The following is a 19933-nucleotide window of genomic DNA, read 5'->3' on the forward strand; positions in this document are numbered from 1 at the left end:
CAGCCAGCCACAGTCAATACGGTTCATGTGAGGTTACAGGGACCTACAAAAGCACAGAAGAATGCTTAATCCCTACTGATACTGGTGCAAGATGGAGGTAGCACCATTAAAATAAATCATATAGCAGCACGACGCATCTGAACAAGTTTCAGATTGAATGATCTGCAGGAAAAGTGTGACTGGGTGTCCTGAATTCAGCAGTAGGAGTCATTTTTCTCCTTCTTAGTAGCTGATGCAGTGCTTTGGTTTTGACTTGCAGCCTGGGAACAGCGCTGATAACACCGATGGTTTTAGTTGCTGCTCAGTAATGTTTACTCTGACCAAGGACTTTGTGAGTCTCACGCTCTGCCAGGGAGGAGGGGAAGCCGGGAGGAAGCAGGGACAGGACACCTGACCCAAACTAGCCAAAGAGGTATTCCATACCACAGCACGTCATGGCCAGTATATAAACTGGGGGCAGTTACCCAGAAGGGTTAGATCACTGCTCAGGTCAGGCAGGGTATCGGTTGGCGGGCGGTGAGCGGTTGTATTCTCTCCCCTTGTTATTTCCCTTATCATTATTATTATTGGTGGTAGCAGCAGTGGTTTGTGTTATACCTTAGTTACTGGACTGTTCTTATCTCAACCTGTGGGAGTTACATACTTTCAATTCTCCTCCCCATCCCTCTGGGAGCGAGAGGAAGAAGTGGGGGGAATGAGCGAGCAGCTGCGTGGGTCTGAGTTACCGGCTGGGCTTAAACCACAACACTGGGACAACTGCAGGTATGAATATGACACACCACACATACGTAGGAACAACTTACCTGCCTCTTGTCATCCGGTGCTTTAAGGAAGAGTGCATTGATTACTGCAATGGTGTATGTCTGGATTTCTTGGTCTGTCCTGTTTGGAATAAAATCATAAATATGAGAGAAAAAACATGAGTACACATGAGCTATAGAAACTGATCTTCCAGTTGCATTTCCGAAGGTAGAAATGGAGGGACTGTTTGCACCTAATGTTAACCATGTACAAGTTAGGTAGTGGCTCCTGGTTGTCTCCACTATCAAGAAAGAGATGTTCCAGACTCAGCATTCAAGAATGATGGAATCAGTCATACCCTTGAAGTGCCGCTCACTCACATATAGCAGATGCAGGAGTTGTACAGGAGGTTTCCTGTCTTTTATACCACTCCTTTTTCCAAATGCTGTGCTCATTTGGGGTGGGAGGAGGGAATTCCACTGTATCAGGTGGCAGTTGAAGACACTCACCCCTGCAGATGTGGGATTAGCTGCCCAATTGTGATCTCCTGTGCCACCTTCTGATACAGGTCATGGCTATTGAGCACCATCGATTCCAGGATTGCTAGTGACCGTTGCAGGATAGAGATGTCTGAGGCAAATTTGTTCACGTAGCTTGCTATCTACAAATGCAAACAGTTGGAGGATTTACATCTTGTCATGAAAAGGAGGAAACATAAGAAAGAAAACTGTGGACAATGGCTCAAAGGCACTAGAATAAAACCAGTCTTGTCCACAGAGCGGGTACCAGTGAATACCCGGCAGCAATCAACCAGGCACTGCAGATACCTTCAAAGGACAGAGTGGCACAGATTCTTCAGCTGGCACAAATCACCACAGACTGATGTCAATATTCATAGTACCAAAATCTACGCGCTTCAACGTTACATGAAGTCCATGATAAAACAACACTAAAGAACTGGAACAGTTGCTTTCTTTTGTGAGGAAAACTTTGGAGGAGACAAGGAGTATATTTACTGTCTCCAGCAGAAGCCTGCGTGGCTGCCTCTGAACAAATAGCTGGGCTCAAGGCAAATATTTCAAAAGAGAAATTGACATTTATCTCTTTGATAAAACACATTTCCCCCCCTCCTGCCCCTTGCTGTTACCAACAGAACCGAAAGCTCTCCCCAGGTTACACATTAAAGCTCTGTTGATGATCATTTATCAGCACGACTGGTTCCATAACTCTGCCCAGAGTCCAGTCTAGCTCCATGTTCATGCATTAATAACCCTCACGTTTACTGCAAGCCACCACAGACAAATGGCATGTTAATTAAAACCAGGCTGGAGCTCTGCTGTGTTTGAAGTGTGACAATGACATGCTGCACGCCCATCTGCAGAGCCAGCACAGCTGGGCAGTAAGATGGGCAGTGGAAGCTCTTCAGCACGCTGTCCAGTCCATGGACCCAGCTTCCTGGGAAGAAGCTTGCCTGGGTTTTCCTTGGATGCACTGATACCAGCACAGTCAGGATGAACAGCACCCGAGGAAGCACAGACAGACAAAAGAATGTTGTGTGGCCACAGTTATTCGCTCTTTACAGCCAAGTAACAGGCTACAGCGGCCCTGTCTCAAGTTTGATGCGTCCCTTCCAGAAAACATAAAAGCCCAAGCGCTTCTTCAGTACTCATGCTACAAGCCACTAATGTGATTATACTGTTTCTGCTTAGACCTTGGCATTGTTTTCCCTTTGGAGGAAGAAACGCAATGCCCAATGCTTGGAAAAGCTGCCTGTAAAATTCACAGTTAAACACTGACATGTGGACAGCAAAACTGCTCCACGCTTGTGATGTTTCGAATAGCAGTGAAGAAGCAGAACACCCTTTCTGCAACTTGGATTGCGGATGACAAGGAAAAAGGGACAGATGTTTCTTCTTCTAATCTACTGTAGCACTGCTGTTTGCTCTGCTGCTTGGTTTGCATTACCCCAACAGGACCATGCTATGCTGAATCTAATGGAGCTCAGGAAGTACACGTTGACTTTACAGAAAATAAAGAACCAACTCATGCATGCATAGAAAAGCAACTTAATATTAGCCTTTTTCTACTCTGGACTTTCAGTATCCGCTGTCTGCAAGCCCTGAACCAAAGTAATATTTACATTAGTGCATGATGCACATCGTGCTGTATAAAGCAAGCAGCGGTATCTCAGCAGCACTGTAATGTGCTACCTCTCTTAATGGTTACTCAGGGCTGCCAAATGTCCAGAATGCTCAAAATATGGACAGTGCACACACAGCACAACTCTGCACTGATCACACACTAAACCAAAGGTGCTGTGGATGCCTCTGTCATCAGGCTGATCCATGGATCAGCTGTGGAGCAGGAACACAGCACATCCAGGCTGTGTCCCAGCTTGTCAGACTGCTGTCACCATCCTCTTCAGAAGCCCTGACACGTATAAATTATTCTGGGTGCAGCAGCTCCTCCCCATGATATTTCAAGTGAAGTAAATGATTCACTGGGATATAACGTATTCATCCCAGGGGCCTGCAGAAGTGTAATAGCACAGATAACTGAAACCTCAGTCTAGCACAGACTGCCTTAGACGTAATGTATTCTTCTGATCCTGGACCATAGCATCATCTAAGCACAAAACACAAGGTAGGAAGCTGGTTTGTGTGTCACAGCTACAAGGTATCACACCTAATACACATGCAAAACATCCACTAGGTAACTTGCATGTCAAGCTATGTATATTCATAACCACCTTGCTGAAGCATCAGGTCTGGCCAGAAGTCACAGGCTTGTCTACCCTGATAAATAAGGCATGCTCAGTTCTAGAGAGAGCAAAACTGGATTAAAAAGAAATTCCATTACCATACCTGAAGTTCTGGATGTGGAAAAGACAGACCCATCTTGAAAAGAGACAAGAAGCAACAGGAGTCCAAATCTGTGTCATTTGCTGTTCTCCGCTTATTGAGCAACACGCACAGGGAGGGCTTTTGACATCCCCAAATAATCCTGCCCTCATCTATCGAAACTCTAACGATAAAAACAATGCAAGCTCACAGAAATACAACCTCCCCTCCATAAATAACTGACCTCTTGCTTTGCACTTTCGCATGAAGACCTGTCACATGGATATGTCCTGTCAAGGCTAAAACTATTTGCTCAGCAATCTTAATATCTGCATAGCCTGACCAGGACATATATAGCCACATATAAAATAAGTGGCTGGGTGCCCAATTTCCTATCAATTCCAAGGGAGATTAAGAATCAGAATGCCTTTACACATTAACCCCCAATGCTTTACTAAAGCAGGAGCTAAGTGTGTGAAGTGAGGGTAGACGAGAAACCCACAGTAAACTCAACTACATCATCTGTGTTCTCTTCCTGTCTCAGCATCACTTAAAGCAGAGGACAGAATTCAAAAGCTTCAAACAAAAAACCTCGGAATTAAAATTAAAACCAACAAAAAACCCCACTCACCCTAACAAAAGAAACTGCACCACCACCAAAATACAGAGGGAAAACAGCGAAAGGAACAGACTTGATTCTCTGAGCAGTGCTCTGTTCATTATGTCACTTGTCTGGACCATTTTGATGTGAAAATGGACAGAAAAGCCTGACCAAGTTCCACTCTCTGTGAAGTGCTAATGCATAGTAAAACTTGAAAGTAGGCATCTCATTTTCAAGTCAGGAATTGGAGCTGCGCTTGACTACAGAAAGACCAACCGAGAGTTGTGACACACAGAGATACTCTCCCTGCTGCCACCCCCTTTTTGTGCACAGTGCTTTTTTGAGGCAGAGTAACCAATTCATCAAGGTCGAGGCTCTGCATCCCACAGTTATGAAACAGTAACTATATAAATCATTCTAAGAGGTATTTTTAACTATCTCAAACAATACTATGGACTCAACTTCTCTTACAGGAACTAAAGATGGGAGTACCAGATTTGGATGGTGTATTCTGATATCCAGTTACCAAGACATTTTCTAAGAACTGGCCATCCAAACCTTGCAGGCAACTATGGAAGCTGGAAATAAACTTTATTGTCATAAGCAAGGAAAAGGTCTTGAGAGAATCTTATAAATCATAGGAAGTTTTTTCAAATGATGCTATTTTCCCTTAAGGTAAGAACAAAGCTTTCCTTGACAGTGTCAATCCTTGCTTGCAGCAGTTGAAATAGCAGTCTTTATGTACCCAAAGGATGGGAGGGAGACTGCATCCAACAGCAAGAGTCATTAGAAGCAGTTAGAGGTTCCCTTTGAGGTCTAAAGATTCTACATTTTTAAGTTAGAAAACTATTCAAGAAACAAGTTCTGATGAATTCATTCCCATTGCAGCTTGGCTTCCACTGAACATGAAACAGCTTCAAACGGCAGAAGCACTCGATTGCAAAGTTCCCCCTCAGCCAGCAGAAACTTATCAGCTCCCTTATCAATCCTGCCAAGTACCTGAGCAACCTCAAGTGCCCTGTCAAAAGCCAAGGTCATGAAGCAAGTGAAAATAAAGCTGTAGATTGCTGCCAGAGCTATGGTCCAAAGGTGCTTCTCTAGGTTTGCCCCTTGCCCACAGAGACCCACTGAGGGCTCTGCTGTTCCAGTTCCCAACTGTGTGGCAGGTCAGGACAGACCCGTGCCTCTTTTCTCTATTTCTGTCACTCGTTGTCCCTCTTTTCCTCTTTGAACTGTCCTATTCTTCAGCTTGCTCCCTTTCTTGCCCACCAGTGTCACTGAGGGTTTTTCCTCACCAGTTCTGTTTTTCACAAGCACTTCATGAGAATGCTTTTGGTTGTGCCTTTTGCTTTGAATTGGGTCACTGTCCAGGGAAACCCCGGGAAGTGCCAGACAGGAGAGATGAGCACACAACATTGTCTGCTGCAGTTGCCACACAGGCCAAAAGATGTTGATACCCTTAGGCAAAGGCAATCATTGTGAGTCACCCACAAAGCAGACTGAGTTAAATGGATTTTAGCAAGTTTCTTCATACACTTCTTAGTAGGCTCCCTTAGCAAATGAGGCGTTCTGGGCTTGACCATGTATATGAAGAAGTCAGTTCAAAACATCCCTACTATTTTCCTCACCATGGAAAGTTAACAATCATCATCATCACCATCATCTAAGAGTGCAAGACTGGCAAAAAGAGAATCCAAAACCAGGTCAATTACACTGATTTTTTTCTTACAAATAGCATCCATCATTTCTAATGACCAAAACTGAGCTTTAATCTAATGCTCTTTTCATCATTAATTCTTCTTTCACTTTTGGCAACAAAAGGACATTTATACTTTCTTTTGGCGGTAGCAATTTTCTAACCAAATCTGAATTAAAAGTCTTTGCTCTGACCCACGCTGTTAAAATGAAGATATCTTTGCCACAGGTTATATCCGTTCCATTGCTGCTTCTGATACCATTTTGGTGAAGTAACTCTGATCCCTTCTGAGCCTGTAAAATCCGTTTTAACTTAAGTTCAGAGTTCAATCCGGTTTGAAAATTCTTTGTAAGGAAGTGTGGGTTGATTTTATTCCCCCCCACAGTAAATGAAAAGGGTTAAGTCACTAACAAATCCTGTTAAATCTCTGTACTTAAAGAGTACGCCCATGTTTCTACTGCTTTCCTGCATCTCCTACACCTAACACAACAGATGTGGCCAGCTGTGGAAAGATCTTCTTCAAACCCACAGACCTCAGCTGCAGGATTCACGGGGGGCAGAGTTCAACTTCATCAACTCAGTTGACAGCAGCTTAATTTCAATTTGTAAATCAATTCCTTTTTCTTCCTCCCATATCCCCAGAGGAAACATTTTGGCACTGGTTTTGTTTCAACAAAGATGGCATTATTCATTTTCATTTACAATATATCAAAAGCCTAATTTCTGCTTTAACTGCATGGTATCTGCACAGGGAGGTTGCACTCTAACTGAGCAAGCCATTTCTTGTGTAATAGGGCTAATACTGCGTTGATCCCATCTCACTCCCATTGATTTCTGTAGAAGTTGGGTCAGATCCTGCAACTACAAGTATTTCAGTTTGAAACAGCACTTGAACCACATTTCCATGTACCTTTTTGACCAATGGCCTAAATAATGTACCTGGGGGGGGGGGGGGGGGAAATGAAATAAAACACTGACTCACCTCGAAAACGTAAAGTGATACAGAACAGAGAGAGTTCGTTACAAATTTACCTTCTTAATGAATGCCACAGAGAATGTATCCCACGATACAATCCCATGATCCATCAGCTCAACAAATGCAGTCAGTGTAAAGGACAACATATCTCCAAAGCTGCAAGAGACAGGAGTCAGGATAACATTTACCAGTAATGCAGCAGGGCAATGACCGAAGGAATAAAGCAGCAGGAAGCTTTCAGAAAGGCAGGAAAATGAAGCCAATCACAGACTAAGAGGTAGCAGAAGAGCAAGAGAGGCCGTGCAACAGACAGTCTCCAAACCAATTTAGCATGGACATCAAGAACAGCCACTTGGAAGAAAGCACTTTGCTAAGAGAAGAACTAATTCCCGGGAGAACACCGCATGCAACGCTCAAGGAAATCAGAGTCCAAATTAAACTCCTCGCATAGGTTCAGAGGTTTAGATCTAATGGAAGAAGTGAGATTTTCTTAGCAGCTTATGGAAATGTTCCTAATTGAAGGTCATACAGAGGTGTCACATTGTGGTACCCCTGCATCAAGCAGATTGGCAGAAAGCTAGGGGAGTGTTTGCGCCTTCTTTTATAAGGAAACAAATACGCTTTTAAGACTAAATTGAGCAGCACTTCTCCTCTAGTTGATGCCTCGTTTCTTTCTTTGAACATCTCCTTTTGTTTGTCTATAGGCAACCATGTCAAGCAAATTTCAAAGCTCCCATAGCTTATCCAAACACGCAGTTCCAATTGTTTAGGCCACTGCACTGCATTTTACACCTGTAAACACGAGATTCAGGGCATCTTTGTATGAACTCAACTAAATCCAAAGCAGGTTTAAACTCAACACAAACGATGTGCTCTAACCTGAATAGCTGCACAGGAATTTCCCAGGTTAAAAACCAGCTTTTAAAGATCGGCTTAAGTTCTATATGTAACCAGGGCACCTGGCTATGTCATCAAACAGCATGAATAGTCCCAGTGATTTGAATGCAACAGCTTGCCTAATAAAAAGATAAAATTCAGATTGGAACTGCAATGCTCCATGTGTTGAAAACCTGAGTCTAGTACTTGTTAAGCAATTTGGTGTCTGGCAATCCTGATTCTGTGCTTTGCTCTCTTACTATCCTGCACCAACCAGCACAAGTAAGTGAAGAACCACTCAGGTGGAAGACATTTACAGCAGGTCAGGGGAATAAGGCAGAAAACCAGTTTCCACGTAGCAACTCCAGCAGCCACTTTACTGGATTTGGTATCATCTGTCTTTTAGGGATGTCTGATGGTAAGATGTAGCCTTCAGCAGCACCTTCATTTAAGAAAGGAGCTCTTGTTCATCAAAGCTCCACAGATGCCCTCCATTAAAAACTACACCAGAGAGCAAGAAAAATGCCATTTCTTTATGAAAAATAAAGTGTCTTTAAACCCCACACTGTAATGCTGCAAGGAATCGCTTGTTCGTGCTTTGTTCAGCAAATACAGGCTATGGGAAGTTTTGGGGCTGTTTGGGGAGGTGGCTTTGTTCGCTAGGTTTTTATGCTGCAATATTCTGTTAAGAATTAAATTAGACTTTAACTGTCATCATTCGCATTCCAGCTAACCAAGGATTTCATAACAAGACAACAATAACACTGCAGGAAATTTAATGAGCTCTGGTCCTGCCATTTTCCCCAATCCATTTCTTCTGCATACGATGGTTATTTATGGATAAATAAATCAAAGCGCACCCATAGGAAAGGCTTCCTTCTAAAAACTTGTACTCAATTCTTATGCATCTCCATGGCAGAATACTTCCCAAATACATGAAATTCTGGTATTTTAAGAAGCCGGACTGAAGGAGAGGCAAAGGAAAAAGATACAAAAAAGATAAAAAAAAGGTACAAAAAGATACAAAAAAAGAGACAAAAAGAAAAAAATAAAAAAGATACCAAAAAGATACCAAAGATAAAGAGAGATACAAAGATAAAAAGATACAAAAAGGAAACCAAAGGCACAGAAAAGACACAGAAAAGACACAGAAAAGACACAGAAAAGACACAGAAAAGACACAGAAAAGACACAGAAAAGACACAGAAAAGACACAGAAAAAGATACAAAATTAACCAGCTACAAAAAAATACAAAAAGATACAAAAAGATACAAAAAAGATACAAAAAAGATACAAAAAGATACAAAAAGATACAAAAAAGATACAAAAAGATACAAAAAAGATACAAAAAAGATACAAAAAGATACAAAAAGACACAGAAAAGATACAAAACGAGACAAAATATACAAAACAGAAACAAAAATACAAAAAGATACAAAAAGATACAAAAAGATACAAAAAAGATACAAAAAGATACAAAAAGATACAAAAAGATACAAAAAAGATACAAAAAAGATACAAAAAGCTAGGTCACACAGGATGAAAAGTAGATTAAAATATCTTGCCCAGCATTAAACTAAGCAGGTGATTTATCTCCCCTAGATCTTCTCCCATAGTGTTTAAAAATGTAGTCAATTAACCTGTATTTAGCACATAACTACTCTGCTATAAACCAATTGTACATGAAAGCTAATCCCCACTAACAACGGGTATAGTTTCGAGAGATTACTTAAACCGTACTAAACCTGCATATAGATATTCACCTTCAGCAGGGGCTGGAATGCAAAGGAATTAAACTAACCTGAACTCAACAGTCTCATGTATTCTTCCCATTCAAACTACTGATTAATCCTGCCCATTAATCCAGCCTCCTCCACAGCCTTGGAGGGGAAACTGGGCAACAGAAAACGTTTGGTATTAACACATAAACTTGTCTGGGTAGATGTGCCAATGACAGAACCATTGGGGATGCGGGAGGTGAAAGCACTTTTCAACTCCCAGCGATCAGACACCCCACCAGGTGTCCCTCCAGTGACACTGCTTCAAATCATGGAGAGCAAAGAGGGAGGTGCAACACTGGGACTATTCAAGCAGGAAGAGATACTCCAACCCTGTACATTCTGCAGCACTACATACACGTACACAGAATGTATCTTGTAAATACACAGCTACACACATGCACCTGCACACACGTGTATACACTAAGTGGCACTGCAAAAGTCAAAAGCCAGGCTTAAAGGATAAGCATCAGGAATAGCACAGCCAGAAATGAAAGCAATCTCCAGGGTAACTAGAGCAAGATAAGGATTAAAGTATCTGGAGGGGGAAGGGTGTGGTGTTGATTCATTGTTCGGTGTTTAAACACAAGCAGATAGGTAGAACTAGACTTCCAAACAATCTATTTCAAGACAGACACACACACTCAAACTATTAAGAGCAGCAGACAGAACAGGCGCTAGAAATTCCAAGGGAATCAAAGCTTGTTCATAAAAGTAAGAATCTCGGAAAACACCGGGTAGGAGCTGATTAACTCAAACCTCAGCGTTTCAGTCAGACAAAAAACGGCAAAAACGATGTGGCCTCCTTCTTCAGAAAATCTTTTTAGTCTAATCCACAGCACAAAGCGGGGCAGCTCAGTGAATACCAAACCCTTGCTGCTCTGGCAAAACAACTTAATGGTTTGAAGGCAACTCCTGATGAAGGTGCTTTGCGATGTCTGTCAGCACAGCAAGGGGGGGAAGTGATCAGAAAGATACACTGTGTAATTGCAATTTCCTATCTCTCACCACCACTGACATTTTAATGATCTATGCTCTCAAGCAAGCTTCCTGTACAACACTTCCCGAACACTGTAGGGCTCTGGCTCTTCGGTGTGGACTCCATACACTGGGAGTCTAAACATCAGCCTCTCACTTGCCTTGCTAGTACCATGTCCACACCATAAACTGCCTTTTTATCATGTGTGTTGAGTAATCCTCAGGTGTACATATATATGTGTATGTATATAGCTATGTCTGGTATTTTGAAAGATGCCTAAAGCAATTTGGATTTCTTATCAAAATACATTAATGGCACTTGAGCACTCAAATCCCCTAGATGATTTGGGGGAAAAATAAAGAAAAAAGGAAAAAAAACTCTCTCCATGTTTAACACATATACCAAAAAGAGTATTTTATTACTATTGAAAGATACTCGCCTGTTCAAATGATTCTTTAAATCAAGATTAATTAGTCAGGCTCAGCTGTCATAAAATAAAAAAGGCAATATAAGCCCGTATAAAGCTAAGAGGACTGTCTCACGTGTTTTATATGACAGAAGTTGCATAAGAGAACTTGGCAATTAACTGCTGCTTGTCTGTCACAACCAGGATACAGCCACCAGCCCATTAGGACTAGAAGCCAAAGACAGTACATCTTCAAAACAAACCATTTTTCATTGTCAAAACAGAACCAAAGCTGATCTCTAATTGTGTATAAGGAAGGCTGCAGAAGGGAATAACTTCGACTGGGCAGGAGGTAACAGAAGGATAGCAGCCTAGCAGCAAATGCAGTAGTTAAGGAAGCAGTTAACTCTCTTATCATGCAGCAACTGTGCTCACAGCCCAATACTGGGCAGTTGAAAGGCCTGACATCATTGAGGCCAACATCAAAGAGTAAAACCAGCTTTTTAAGATAGAGTTGTCAAGGATAAATGGCCATGAATAAATTTAAACAGGGCAGCAGAATGTATCTAATCATCACAGCACAAGAGCTCTGGAAAAGCCATGGGGGCAAGAACCTAAGTCTGAAATGAAGACTGATGATGCAGTAGGATGCTCAGCAAGCATCGTGCGAACAAGCACCTTTTTTATTGCTATGGCTCCTCTCCATTGCTTCTACAACTGCCTTGTTTCTTCACGTAACCTTTCCAAGGGTGAAGCTAAGCCACCATCAAATCAAATCAAAACTAGGAGCAATTTGCACCTACTTGGGGCTCAGTACAGCTGAAAATGACTGAACAACCCGTAGGGTGGCTGCCCCTATCTTCTCATGATTACAGGAAATGCACTTAACCGCCACACTGTGACATAGATTCATGTATTTCTTCTCACATCATGCCAAGCACCACTGAAATACTTCCTTGTGGTGCAGTTTCACCCCGTTCATTACAAGTGATCAGCCCAACTGATTTTAAACCACTTGCATTCCAAAAACCTGGAATACCTTTGTACCCGGTCTTGGGGCTTCCCTGAGCTCCAAAACGAACTCTGATTAAACAAAACAAGCTGCAAATTTTAAACAGAACTGAAACTACTCTTGAATAAATCCGGATACTCTTATTATGGAGTATGAGTAAATCCACTTCAAGGTACATTAAGCATTTGTCTGCATGGGAAACTAGCCCAGAGGAAATATTATACACCGTTTCTTCATGAAGATGTGATTAAAATTACCTTTTCTTTTATTCCCCATCTTTCAAACTCCTGGTTTTGCTCACTTCATGGTAATTTCCTTTAATGGACCAGCTTTCCTTAAAAGACCAGGAATAACTAACTACACAGGAAAAACATCACTCTGCAGTCAGCACGGTTTGGCTGCAGTTCAGTTCTGCAATGCAAAGGGCATTTCATGGGAATTCTTTATTTTGTTTCATCCAAGCATTAACCAACATGGAATAAATAAAATCCCAAAACAACCCAGGAACCCCTAAAACTGAAAGGGCAAAGAAAAACATTTTAGAGGAACTCCCTTCAGTGAAGGAAGCCATTAAACAAGGGCTCTCTGTGAAAATCAGGTTTTAACTAAGTCAGGTGCAAGTTAAAATTAAATACTAGCCACTTGGTGAAATATGGCATCCTGTGCACTAAAAGCAACTGGTGGTTGTTGCTACCATTTGGTTTCTTTAAGTTTCTTCAGTCAAGAAGACAGCAGGTGGAGCCTGCAAGATTTTAAAGCTTAGTTCTGTATAGGTTCTGAGGGGTTTTTTAGTAGTTCTTGTTCCATCCAACCTTTTCCCATTAATATATGGGTGAGAAATAGTCACGGTGTTCAATAAGCACACTCACAGCGCACTAGTGCATACACTTCACTGTCAAAGTGAGCAAACAGGCCAGCTTCCAGAACGCTTGGCTTCGCATCCTGACCAATGGCTCCAGTACCTTTCTTAGTACAAGTCCCAAACTCAGGAGTCTGCTATTTGAACTGTATCATTTCACATACTATTGATGGAAATTAAACTATCACCCTATGTGCCCTAATGCGAACTGAAGCTTACTGGCAGGATTTAACTTCCAAAGTTAGAATAAACTTTAGTCACATACACTTTTTTTACTCCTGTATCCGTTGATATGCTATATCTACACTGTAAGCATCCTGTTCAAGTGGGTAATGCCTTGTTCCCACGAGTAACCAAAACTAAACTGTGTAAAGAAATAGTTAATGCAGCACATCAGTACTATCAGGTCCTAAACCCAGGGTGCAATCCAACTCTAAGTCAGATTTTAGTGCTGTCTTGAGAGCAATCACAGAATGTAACATAGAGAAGCCTACAGGATAACAGAATTTGGAAGCACAGGGGTGCTGAAGGAGTAGAACTATTTGTCCACACAGAACTATTTCCACAGCAGCGAGGAAAACCGCACCATCCGAATGCACAGGAGGTACCTTTTCTCAGCAGAAGAGATGCTGCCAAGGATTCTGAAGACCTCATACCATTTGAATCATTTTCCTCAGAATGTGGACTTTTCTATTATGAAACAAGTTACTTTGTACCAGGTTGAGAAAGCAAAAGGAGAGGAAGGATTCAAGCTTGCTGCCAAATTTATTCTTATTAATTTATTGATTAGGTTTAAAAAGAAATGTTTCAGAACTTGGTTTATGCTTTGTGAAAAGTTTGATTTAGCATGGATTCAGATGGGAAGCGGCATTTCCTGGGTGATAAACTACATCAAGCTCTAAGTGACAGAACTGTGGTTAGCTGATTAATTATTCCTTTGCTTCCTTGGGTTTTAGCTATACTTGAGACGTCAAACTTCCAAGCCAATCAAGGTACTGGAGTATCTCTTGGGGTCTCAATTTATCGAAGCCCATGCTTAACTTGAAGCACACAGAAGATCAATTCAAAGATGATTCGAAATCATCATCAAGGAAATAAGCATGCTTCAAAACTTTCTGATATGAGGCCCTTTACTATAGCACTGTTTGCCTTTACGCAGTTATCTGCAACAGTTGGCATTACCCGGGACCAGCGAATAACAAGAATTCAGACTGGTACAATGAGTCGTACTTTCATCTCCCTAACATCAACAATCAGAATTGCCTACTATCAGCCATGTGAGCCAGGCAAATTTAAGGGGGGAATTGGGGAAGGTGGGGAAATCTTTTGTTTGCTCAAATTAACACCGAACCCAAAGGAAAAGCCTGACTTCGGACCCAGCAGCAGGCCCTGCAGGAGTTACAGAAATGAAGCACTCATTCCACAAGCAAAGCGAATTCATGAGAAAATCTCATCAGGCATCAAAGAGCAGAAAACAGAGAAGGTCGAAGACTCGCTGAATGAATAAGCAGAGCTGTAGAAAGATTAGTGAAAGGGTCTGAACCCAGTCATGCAACAGAGGAGGCAGTGCGCAAGGTGAGGAGCTGGTCGGGTTCTTACCAGGGCTTCATTATCTTCTGCAATTTCTGATATCGTCTGCAAAAGTAAAACTTGCACGTGAGAAGACACGCTTTAAAACACCCATCCCCTCCTCACCTCTGCATCCACACACACCCGTACCCCATTCACATAGCGCAAAGACAGCCACACAATAAGAGGCAGTCAATTACTAACAGGTCGCTGTGAACAGAAACAGCTCAGTCACTGGTAAAGAATATTCAGCATTAATTTCAGGTATTGTTCACAATACTTGTGTGAACTTCAGTGAGGAAAAAGGAGGAAGTGAAGAAACAGTTGACAGGTGAAATACATCAGATTTCTCTATAACTTGCTTCTCTTGACCATTAAAGCTTGCACAGACATCCTAAATTAGGTAAGTAAGAGAAGTCTTTGGTACAAAACAATAAAGGTTTGCACGTTAAGGAATAAAGGTTTACACGTTAAGCACTTTCTGTCTCTATGCTATAATATGTAGTCTGTCGCCTGAAAAGCTTCCAGTATCCATCATTAATACTGATGTCACAGTTGTCAGCATGGTTGAAAGCTGTTGTGCAGCTAGGACCAACACAGACTAAAATCCTGACCTTCTGAAGTCAGGAACAGGTTTTCTTCAAAGGGAGGCAAAGAATTTCCCCTGTGTTTCTGACTGCAGAGTTGCATTTACTCAGCAGCTCAAAACCGTCTTGCACCAGCTCCGTATCACATTCATACAGTGTGTCAGTCTCATGCCAACAGAATGTGTGGCCTTACCTCTGGCTCTTTTGCTCTTAAAACTCTCACACTGATGGACATGCCCAGACCCAAGGTGCTGAAGGAACCCACTAGAGAAAGGCAATGATGTGCTCAAGAATGTCACTTACTGACTCAGGTTCTGTAAGGCCAAGCTACACACTCAACCTCCCGTGGGATGCTCTTGCTTTCCTTGTAGCTTCCAAAACACTTGGTTCCCAGTTGCTCAAAATACCCCACAAGTTTCATATTTTATTTAAGTGTTTCCTATTTTTCCCCCTTGTCTTGGTTTAAGCTCAACCAGTAAATCAGAACCATGCAGCCGCTCACTCACTCCCCTCCATCTTCCTCCCGCTCCCAGAGGGATGGGGAGGAGAATTGAAAGGATGTAACTCCCACGGGTTGAGATAAGAACAGCCCAGTAACTAAGGTATAACAGAAATCACTGCTGCTACCACCAATAATAATAATGATAAGGGAAATAACAAGGGGAGAGAATACAACCGCTCACCACCCACCAACCGATACCCAGCCCAACCCGAGCAGTGATCTAACCCTTCTGGGTAACTGCCCCCAGTTCTACATCCTGGGCATGACGTGCTGTGGTATGGAATACCTCTTTGGTCAGTTTGGGCCAGGTGTCCTGTCTCTGCTTCCTCCCGGCTTCCCCTCCTCCCTGGCAGAGCGTGAGACTCACAAAGTCCTTGGTCAGAGTAAACATTACTGAGCAGCAACTAAAACCATCGGTGTTATCAGTGCTGTTCCCAGGCTGAAAGTCAAAACCACAGCACTGCACCAGCTACTAAGGAGGAGAAAAATGACTGCTGCTGCTGAACCCAGGACACCCCTTGATACACACTGTTGTGTCTCATCAGTGAGCCAGAAGCAACAGCATGTTACTATATTCAGGAAACTGGAGGCCAAACATTAAGGGGGGAGAGGGAAAAGCAAATAAGCGCAGTTGAAAGCTTAACCCACTATCACAATTTGCAAGTTGTCCTTTAGCTAATAACTAGCTTCAAAACTGCTGATTACACTACAAAGCAAGCTGAAGAAAGAGACTAGCAACAGTAAAAATGGCATCCAAGAGAAATAACTTCTTTTTATAACACCACTTAAACAAAAGATAAATATATCCGTCTCCTACTTAACCGCCTGTGTCTCCTAAAGCTGGTTCAGTTTTAGTTCAGAGGGCTGGCTGCAGCTCCAGGCTGGGCAGCCCACCATTCAAAAGAATGCTTTAAGGGGTCCCTCTCCTTCCTCCCTGTCCCCTTCTCACCTGGAACACTGATGCAACTCGCTTTCAGAACTAACATTTTCACCACCCCCTCCTGTTTTGCTACAGCAGTAACTCCCACCTTGTGTTTCCCATTCTGTTCACACACAAGTCATGGTGTGCCTTCTCCAGAGACCACACCGTCTATTTACAGGCCCTTTTCAAGAAGGACCAGTCTCAGGGAGGGCAGCTTTTGGGCTTGCTTGTAACCATCAGGGGAGAACACACAGAAAGAGCATCACAGTGGTTTGAAATCCTTCATTGCCAGCTGTGAGCTGCAGTACTCCTGCCTGAAGATAGTGATGGCACAGTTTACCATGCATCCAAGCACAGACTGGGCTACAGCCTAGCTCAAATTAGAAAAGTGACATCATTTTGGTTTTAAGATTTCACAGCTTTAGCGTATGCTATAACATCTATCTGGGCAGCCAGTAGTAATGAGCACACAAAAAGCATCCTGATGAGTGCCTTGAGAAGGGGAGAAAATTACCCTCAACCTGCTGTTAGGAGCATTTCCCACTGCAGGACATCCCAACTTCAGCAGAATGCCGTTCGTGTGAAAGGAGCGTTCCATGCTGCGGCACTCTGCTGAACCCTAACAAGAACACACCACAGACGGGGTTTGTCATCTCCCAAACGTGTGTGGCTCCAAGCAACCTTCTACAGCACGTGCAGGCAAAGCTTCACAGCCTTAACGTCTGCTTTGCACCCAGGTGCTTGCTTTGGCAAAGCAGCAAGTAGACTTGAAGTCTGTGCTGTGTCTGCCTGACAAACAAGCGTGGTGGTCGCAAGCAGGGAGAGCTTCAAAGGGCAGGCTCAGCTTCGGCAAAGATCCTTCACAACAGGCTACAATCAGGTGCATTTTCTCCATGACTGAGCCCAGGGGTTTAAAGAGCAAACATCTGAGTCCTAGAACAAAACATTTAGACAGCAGCTCTCTTAACATTTACACAACTCTTACCCATCTTAAGTTAACTGGCAATCAGTTACCTGGAGACCACACCATGTCCAATGCAAAAGAAACATAAATTTAGACTAGTATAGAGCAATAACTGAACAGTTTAAGGCTTTCTGGTGAAGCAATACAAAGACAGCAGATTTGTACTTGAGGGGAAAGATAACCATCCTATTAGACCAAACATTTTCTACTAATATTACACTTTCCAAAGCAACAGATAAGAGCAGCAGTCAATCTAGGGCATCACATGTTGTTTCTTGTGCAAAAATGACTGTACAAGGACCAAAGATACCCCAAATCTAAACCACAGCTGGGACAACACACAGTGCACAGCAAGGCTTGGCTGCTCTGGGGACAAAATGTTGTCTCGTAGTGGATCCACTGGAGTTATAGATGCCAAGAGGTAAAGCAGTCGCACCACCTCACGGCAACCAAGGCTTCTGAGACTGCACTGTTTAAACTGTGGTCCTGGAAAGGGCAAAGGTGGAAGATACCCATCTTCAGCAAAGATACCATCATCAGCAACGGCGGAAGATACTCATACAACCTTCCTCCTCTAGAGAAAAACTGATGGGATGATGAATGAACAACTTATTATCTCCATTAGAGCTGTATTTGGCTACTGCTTTTCAGACAAACATGAGGATAGCCCATATTCCAGGTGACAGGACAAGACAACACAGAGTATACACTTGCGGCTTCTGTCTGTATAAGTGCTATTACACATCAGTGAAGTCAAGGAAACACTCAGGCCAGGAGGCTGAAGTAACTTATTGGGGTAAAATCTGCAAAACGACTACGGAGTTATGCAGCAGCACGTCAGAGTCACCACAGCCCAGGACACAGAAACACCTTGGGAAGTTGCAGAAGTGGAAGCTTTACCCTCTTCTCCTTATTTCTGCTGGTTCCTCAAACACCACACTTCGGTCTGGAGTCAAAAACCCAAGGAAATAAATAGTTTTCCCCAGCTTGGTACTCGTAGGAACATTTGGAAATGGAAATCAACTGCTGGAATTGCTCTTTTTATCGCATTTTACAGAAGTGGTTGAGAAACAAAACCCAGTAAAACTGTCTCCTCTCTTCTTCCTATCAGCAAGGTGTTGATATCACCACTTAGCAGGGGTCATTTAAATGCTAATATTCTTAAGCACAGGCAAAGTAAGAAAAACCCTGCAGTAAAAGCGTGTGGGTTAGCAGGAGAGCAGGGATTCTCCCCCCTCTTCTTCCCTCCAAGGATGTAATCCTTGGCGGTTCAATCTTCAGACTGGGCTTTCATCTAAAACACCGCGTGTGCTATGCATATGCACAGGATACACAAGAAACTGTACTTGTGTGTGCTGAGAGGGAGGGTGGAATCCAAGCCTGAAAACTGATGGGGAAACAAACCCAAAAACAGAGAAAACCAAACCAACAAAAATGCCACCCCACAAAGAAAACCCACTCCACCTTCTTCCTCTATGGGAACTGTACTGAGAGATGGGGCTGCAGCCCTTTCCCATTCTCCTGTCCTTACCATCTCCCCATTGCTATAGAAGATTACCTGATTTTATGGACTCTGTTGGATTTTTTCCGCACAGAGAGCAGTCACCCTCTCCCGACATTCCAGAAGCACTAAGAAATGAAGACTACCTAAAACCCCAGCTGGACAAGAATCGATGCTGGCAGCAATGTCAGATTAAGTAATCTGTGCTGCCAAGCGAAGCTCCACAGGAATGGTGGAGCCTAACAGCCTAGCGCTGTCAAAATACAAATCATTTTCCTCCCTCCATCAACTGGCTTCGTTTCTGCTGATTAGCAACCTGAGCTGGATCACTGAGCACTCAGATGAGCACTGAAGATGACCAAGAGAGCCAGCAGCCAGGAAGGCTGGAAAAGGAATTCTTTATTCAGAGGCAAAGACATAGCAGCTTAGCATTGCTCATACCTCCTGAAAATTCATTTTCCATTCTCCTAATGAGCTGTGCTTACACATCTGCTTTCTGGGGCAACACTGTGAGCTTAATCAAGGAAACTGAACTGGGTTATGGAATACTGCATTAAAAGTAGCCTTTATCATCACTTACAATCATCTCCATCAGTTTTCCAGTCCTGCTTACTAGAAACAGTACTGGCAGAACTCTTCAGATGAAGCAGAACAGGAACAAGTGGCTGTGAGCAAGGGCTGCTTAAGTGTTTCAACAGCATTACTGAAATAGTCATCAGTCTGGGGTGGAAAAAACCATTAGCAGGTATGTGAGCAACTGTCCCAAACAGTGTGTTAAAGTCAGACTAGCTCCAAACCAATCTGTCTTCAGTTTTCCACTGGGCTAGTATACAGTATTATCTCTGCAAGACAAGCCAGGAGCTGGAATTTCACTGAACAATACAGTTTGACCTTACAGCACGCACAATTGCCATCTCAGAGACTTCCAGCTGTACAGTGGCCAAGTCTGTGACTGCCCATGTTCAATGGAAGAAGATGAAGCAGACTTCTGAAGAATTCAGCTTCTCCACAGCAGCAAAACCAATTCTGGTTACTGTCAGGACAGGCTTAGCACAGTCTTATTTCTTTGGCAAAAAACCCTGTGTGCTACTTCAGCCAAATGACAAGTGACAGAGACCATGAT

At 42.9% G+C, this 19933-nt stretch overlaps 1 protein-coding gene across 1 annotated transcript in view; it reads right to left on the reverse strand.

Annotated features, from left to right (window-relative positions):
• Positions 1-19933, reverse strand: part of ELMO1 (engulfment and cell motility 1) — a gene marked incomplete at its 3' end in the record, with an annotated part of 224602 nt that overhangs the window by 164989 nt on the left and 39680 nt on the right. The window contains exons 6-9 of the mRNA XM_080639645.1: positions 14365-14400; positions 6911-7010; positions 1251-1402; positions 804-882 (exon numbers count right to left, since the gene is read on the reverse strand). Of these exons, the coding sequence (XP_080495771.1) occupies positions 804-882; positions 1251-1402; positions 6911-7010; positions 14365-14400 (367 nt within the window). The remainder of the gene's footprint in view (positions 1-803; positions 883-1250; positions 1403-6910; positions 7011-14364; positions 14401-19933) is intronic.

Source organism: Psittacula echo (genome assembly GCF_963264785.1).
Source record: "Psittacula echo genome assembly, chromosome: 2".
NCBI lineage: Eukaryota > Metazoa > Chordata > Aves > Psittaciformes > Psittacidae > Psittacula > Psittacula echo.